General features: G+C 40.7%; 1 protein-coding gene across 1 annotated transcript; it reads right to left on the bottom strand.

Annotated features, from left to right (window-relative positions):
• Positions 1-1,722: 1,722 nt before the first annotated feature.
• On the bottom strand, positions 1,723-2,655 carry LOC109565862 (olfactory receptor 1L8-like). Its single transcript, XM_019969817.2, has one exon. It carries the CDS (start codon positions 2,653-2,655, stop codon positions 1,723-1,725), a length of 933 nt encoding a protein of 310 aa, XP_019825376.2.
• Between the last annotated feature and the right edge of the window lie 4,437 nt (positions 2,656-7,092).

Here is a 7,092-nt window from a genome sequence, read left to right as displayed (position 1 = left end):
GTCCCATCGGTGATCCGACCTCTTTTCTACCAGCTCTTTCCTATCATGATGCGATATTATTGCTTTTTAAACAAAACAAAACTCAACAAAATTCAATGATGAGAAACAACAGAGCAATAGATAGATTTTACAGTACTCTTAACAATTGGTGTTTATTTATGAAAAAAAAATGTCCCCGTTTAAAAATTCTGATGTTAAAAATATGTGCAGACTTTAAAGCACACATTATTTCCTTCTAGTCTTTTGTGTAACGGTGTGTGTGTTATATGTGTGTGTGTGTGTGCATGTGTGTGTAAGGCTGCATGTTTTCTTACTGGGTATATAATCTCACCAGATACAAAAAAATATACCCACACACACACACACACACAGATATATACTTTTTTTTTATCCTAACAGGTTTATTCATAGACAATTTCGTTGGTATTCGAATGGCTTTTCACGTCAGTCCTAGAGATATACCTCCTTATGTATATCTATTACAGATTATTTCTCTCTATGGAAAAATTGAAGCACTATTTATCTATTTCTCTATTGATGGGCATTTAGATTATTTTTAATTTTTCTAATTTTTTCTATTATGAAAAATGCTGCAATCAGTGAGTATCTGTATACATGTAGATTATACACTTGGTATAGCATTACTGAAGGCATGAGTCCAGAAATACAAATACTGGGACATAGGCAGTGGTCAGGAATTTTCAATCATGCAGCTTCCCACATAAAGACTAGGTTAGTCTTTTCTATGGGGGGCTCCTTAAAATGCAGGTTCACAGGCCCACATGAGACCTATTGAATAATAGCTCCAAGAAGAACATAGAAGAAGAATAAATGATAAAATATTCAGATATAAAATAAAGTATAAAATCACTGAGTAATAATAGAGAATAAAGGAAGAAACAGAAGTGAACAGTATAAAGTCCTTGCCTAGATGACTCTACTTCCCAGAGCCCTCAGTATGTCTCTGAATGGTTCCCAAAGTTCCTAGTTATATCTGCCTTTAATGTTCACATGTGGGTTTTTATACTCTCCTTAGAATCATTAATTCTAAGTACATAGAATTAATGTATGCACTTTCTCTGGGAAGCAGACAGATCTGGATGATTATGATGGTGGCAAGAGGGGACTCTCTAAGGGAACTAAAGCTAAGAGAGGGAACAAGACCAGTGTCTCGAGGCATATTTGAGGCACCAGATGACCAGGGTAGAGACCCAGAGGCAACTCAGCCTCATGTACCCTGGCTTGATAATTACTAAATTACTGCAACGATTTTCAAAAAGCTAGCTCATTACAGAAATTACATTGAAACCCAAATTATATTAAGAGAATCAAAAGTTATCGGACTGATGTATGTTCTAGGAAATTTTGTGGAAAACAAAGGTTTCAACAGCATTTGAAGCAATGAAAAAGATGTGGTTTCCTGGAGAAGAGGAAGGCAGAAAGAGAGTTGCAGATATATGAAAAATGGAAGCCAAGATATTGGTAGACCTGGAGCCTATTCCTGAATCATCATAAAATCTCCATGGTTAGTAGTTGCATGTGTAAAGAAGTGGGTGCAAACCAACATCCATGACACATGTGAGTCATATTTACTGACCTACAAGAGTTTATTATGTTTGTCAAGAACCAAGAGAAACAGGATCTAGAGCCACAGAGAAACCCATGAACATATCCCCAGAAGGCTAGGATTTCCTCCTTCTAGCTAGGATTTCCTCCTTCTAGCTAGGATTTCCTCCTGCCCAGCAGCTTCCCCAGGCCCCTCTTCATGTCTTTGTTTCTCAGACTGTAAATGAAAGGGTTGAGCATGGAGGTCAGGACCGTGTAGACAATTGTTGCCACTCGGTCCTGAACAGTGTAGCTGGACAAGGGCTGTAAATAGACATAAAAGATGCTTCCATAAAACAGGATGACCACAGTAAAGTGGGAGCCACAGGTGGAGAAGGCTTTGCGTTTCCCTGCAGCTGAGGGGATCCTGAGAACTGCTATGAGGATTCGCACATACGAGAAAACAATGCATAGGAAGGGGGTCACCCAAAACACCAGCCCTTCTGTCTTTATTGTGAGATCATTGACAAATATGGAGGAGCAGGACAATTTCAGCAGAGGGTTGATATCACAGAAAAAGTGGTGGACAACATTGGAGTCACAGAAGGTGAGCTGATTCAGCAAAAGTATGTGTAGGAGTGAGTGAAAGTGAGGCAGTGAGCAGGAGAAGGCCACCAGCAGGACACAGGGGCGGCGGCTCATGATGGTGATATAGTGGAAGGGGTCACAGATGGCCACATAGCGGTCATAGGCCATGGCTGCCAGAAGATAACTATCAGTGTTGCCCAAGGCATATGTAAAATACATCTGGGCCAGACATCCAGCATAGGAGATGGTCTTCTTCTCTGACAGGAAATTCACCAGCATCCTGGGGACAATGGTTGTTGAGAAGCAAATGTCAATGAAAGACAGGAAACTCAAGAAGAAATACATGGGGGTGTGCAGTTGGGGGTCAGAACAGATGGCCAGGATGATGAGCAGGTTCCCTGTTATGGTGACCAGGTATATGATGAGGAAGAGGATAAAGAGTGGTTTCTGGTCCTCTGGCCGCGAGGAAAGTCCCAGGAGTATGAACTCAGAGACACTGTTGTTTTGATTGAGTCTTTCCATTGACTTTGGTCTAGCTATGTACAAGAAGGTTTGTTATTTATCATGCTCCAATTCCACAGCCCAAATTACAAGAACCCAGCAAGTCTTTGTTGTCCTCTATTTGGGCACTATTAGCAGCTGTGCTGGGAAAGCTTATTACCCTCTTGGTCCCTTGATGTGGTCCTCCCTTCCCAAATCCATGTGATCATACGGCCTTATGTTGAAACCTGAAGGAACAGAAGGGTTTTCCTTTAGAAACCATCACAGCTGGACCCCTTGATTCAAGTTCCTTAGTTCCTAGTCTATGAAATCTGTGTCCCTGCTGGGAATACAGCAATAGAACAGAAATTCTTGCCTTTGTGTAATTCATGTAGCTTGGGTGATAAGTCAGATGATCACAAACAGTATATGTAATACAGTATCAGGTAGTGATACATACACGTAGCAGTACAGAATACATCAAGGCTGTATATTGTCACCCAGCTTGTTTAACTCATATGCAGAGTACATCATGCAAAATGCCGGGTTGGATGAAGCATAAGCTGGAATCAGGATTTCTGGGAGAAATACCAATAACCTCAGATACACATATGATACAACCTTTATGGCAGAAAGTGAAGAGAAACTAAAGGGCCTTTTGATGAAATTGAAAAAAGAGAGTGAAAAAGCTGACTTAAAACTTAACATTCAAAAAATTAAGGTCATGGTATCCAGTCCCATCACTTCATGGAACATAGATAGGAAAACAATGGAAACAGTGACAGACTTAATTTTCTTGGGTTCCAAAATCACTACAGATGGTGATTGCACCCATGAAATGAAAAGATGCTTGTTCCTTGGAAGAAAAGCTATGACCAATCTACACAGCGTATTAAAAAGCAGAGACATTACTTTACTAGGTCCATCTAGTCAAACGTACTGTTTTTCCAGTAATCATGAATGGATGTGAGAGTTGGACTATAAAGAAAGCTGAGCACCAAAGAATTGATGTTTTTGAACTGTGGTGTTGGAGAAGACTCTTGAGAGTCCCTTGGACTGCAAGGAGATCAAACCAATCAATCCTAAAGGAAATCAGTCCTGAATATTCATTGGAAGGACTGATGTTGAAGCTGAAACTCCAATACTTTGGCCACCTGACATGAAGAACTGACTCATTGGAAAAGACTCTGATGCTGGAAAGATTGAAGGCAGGAGGAGAAGGGGAAAACAGGATTAGATGGTTGGATAGCATCACCGAGTGTATGGACATGAGTTTGAGCAAGCTCTGGGTGTTGGTGATGGACAGGGAAGCCTGGCGTGCTGCAGTCCATAGGGTCGCAAAGAGTTGGACATGACTGAGTGATTGAACTGAACTGAACTGAGTGATACATTTGTTTTAAAAACAGGGTATTATTAGTATAAGCAGATAGAGATCATTGGAGGTGGAGAGTACTTTTTTTTCCATTTTCTTTTTTTAATATAAATGTATTTATTTTAATTGGAGGCTAATTACTTTACAATATTGTATTGGTTTTGCCATATATCAACATGAAGGACCCCCATTCTTTACCAAAGCAAATTCAGTTGCTGTAAAACTAGACCTTGTGTGTCTTCGATAGAAATAAGCATTTGCCAAAATAATCAATAGGGAATATCTGAGAGGAAATTGAATCCAATTCAACAGTGGTTTTTCCTTGTTTGGACACAGAATGAAGGGTTCTTAACCTTTCACAGGTTAACTCCTCCTGAACTCACGGCATGCTATCATCAGTTTATGCAAGTCTCCCCTCTTTCATAAATCATTCTTCCCTTCATTAATCCCCTGTCCTAAACCACTTTTGCACAGAAAGGAATCCATTGTTAACTATACAATTCATGTTTTAAAATTTCTTCTCTCATATATTTGTTCAAAGATACATATGAGAAACATGTAAATATGTGTCTTCCAGTCATACTCAGGACATCAAGTCTTGTGTGCGTTGGTGTGCTTGGTCGTTCAGTCGTGTCCAACTCACTGAGGCCCCAGGGACTATAGCCTGCCAGGCTCCTTTGCCCATGGAATTTTCCAGGCAAGAATACTGGAGTGAGGTGCCATTCCCTTCTCAGGGAGATCATCCCAGGGATTGGATCCACGTCTTACAACTCCTGCACTGGCAGGCAGATCCTTTACCACTAGTGCAACCTGGGAAGGCCTTAAAGTCATATATTACATATGAATTTATTAATATATTAATTTATTTAACATTGTTAAATTAATACATTACTTCATTTACAATTAACTGCTCATATTTTTATATAAGTTATTAAACATCTTTAAACCTCAAGTACTTCATGTGTTATATAGGACACAAATATTCACATTCTCATGAAGATAGTGAAATAATGCATGAAAACACTTAGAAGAGAGAAGAGCATATTGTCAGCATGCAGGAGAAGCTGTTGATCCTCATCAGTCCCTTTGTCACCTTCCTTTATCTTCTATTTCTTGATGTTCTGAAAATCAATTAATTTATGTACGTAAAGTATCACATCCCTCACTGCCAAATTGTCCAGCTAATTTCAGGATTTGTCAGCTTTTTATGGAAAGAATATTTGTTTATGCACTGAAGAATTGGATGAATCAGTAATTAAAGCTGATAATAATGACCAATATTTATGGGTAAGTATTATGAACCAAGCTTATGCTAAACATGCCACTAAATCCCAAGGAATTATGAAGCATTTCAGGAGACTAAGGCTTACAGAGGTGAAGTGGTTTGCTGAAGTTCACTAAGGACGTGAGAAGCAATCAGGTTTAACTCCAAGCTGGCTCACTCTAAGTTTATGCTCTCCAGTGTTAAGCTTCCCCTCCTCTAGTTACGCTATGTTAATTGTCGATCACCATCAACATAGGCACTGTTTTCATTGTTCTAAAAATTTCCTACTCGAATTGCCCTTGTACCCTCTGACACACTTTCTTCTCCCATATTCAGCATTTATCCTTGTATTTGCTAGAGAGGTGGCCTTTCTGTGTTGTAGTGGAATTTGAAAATATGAATATCCATGATTAACGGGCCAAATCGGGTGGAAAAAATTGGCCATGAATGACTGGGGCATGTCTGGTGTGTGGAGCTGGTTTCGTGCAGTGAACAGTGCCCTCTGGTGAAGACAAACAATGAGGAGTTTGGTTCATCCTGCATCACCCGCTCACAAGCTGGTTCCTGATATTTTATGAATAACAAGGGAGACACTATGTCTGTAAAGCAATACATCACACACAGATCAATATTCAAAAGTGAGTCATTGTGAAAGGGCTGCCTGGGGAATGTGCAATACAAAAATTAGTGGAGATTTGGTGAATTAATGGAATTGATTGCTTTAGGTCAGAGAAGTGATGAACACCCAGGCTGATGACTAGAAAGAGAGGAAGGTTTTGGATCTGAGAATCATGAAGATTAGCTCTAAAAGGACAGGGTATATAAATGATGCTGGGAATACAACTCTTTCTTTCCTCTTATTTCTATTGAAGGATTTTGCTTCCACCAAAACATATGGTATAGGTGCCTAGAAGTCCAACTGGATGAATTTAAAACCAAGTGACATATGGAAATGTTACTTGGATCTTATGACTTCCCAATCCATGAAATATTTGAAAGTATCAAAGAGAAAAGAGTAAGTACCAAACTGGGTTGGAGTAGCCAAGTGAGTGGCCAGCTTCTGAAGCTCACCTCCACGTCCAGATGCCTTTCTTTCCCTCCCAGCTGCTCCAGAAGACGATGTGCACCGCGTCTGTTCATCAGGTCGAATCTGATTCTCAGCCAAAGTTCAGCTTCTGCATGTGTCTTCCACGTACTTCTGGGCTGATTGACAAGGAGAGAAGTAGGGATGGAGGAGGAGCCGACATACTACTCCAAAGGGATAACACATTTCCCTTTCCTGACCTCAACCCCCATTTCTTCCCTAACACCTGGTCCCTAGCATGACGCTGCTCCTCCAGCTCCAGATCTCAGAAGGCAGAGATGGTCTGACTCAAGTGGGAGGACTCTCCTGATTGTGGAAGCCCAGCCAGCTTCTCATGAGTCTGAGATCTGCTCTGCTGGTCTCTGGGGCATTTATTAGGCTGAGGGAGTCGTGATGTGAGCACCTCTCAGAGGAGTTTGTCCTTGAATCTCTGTAGGCAGAGAAAGCAAATGGGAATCACAGCCAGCGCTGCTGACTCCAAGAGGACAGGGGACCCCTGAGGCTTCCTGTTAACATGTTGGCACTAATCTCAGAGTTTCTGAACCTCAGTACATCATCTCAAAACTATGCTTCAGTTTCCCCAGGATGGTCTATCATGAGTGGACAAATATTTATGTGGGTGAGTACTTTTATTTCAGGGGATTCAGGTATGGACCAAGGTGTAGTCTAGATCTGGCAGATCATAAGTCAATGTGGGAACATTGTACTTTTCAGGGGATTCAGTTGAGGGAGATCAATGGTGTGTATGTGCTTGCCAGT

Source organism: Bos indicus, chromosome 11 (genome assembly GCF_029378745.1).
Source record: "Bos indicus isolate NIAB-ARS_2022 breed Sahiwal x Tharparkar chromosome 11, NIAB-ARS_B.indTharparkar_mat_pri_1.0, whole genome shotgun sequence".
Lineage (NCBI taxonomy): Eukaryota > Metazoa > Chordata > Mammalia > Artiodactyla > Bovidae > Bos > Bos indicus.
This window is presented reverse-complemented; position numbering and strand designations above follow the sequence as displayed.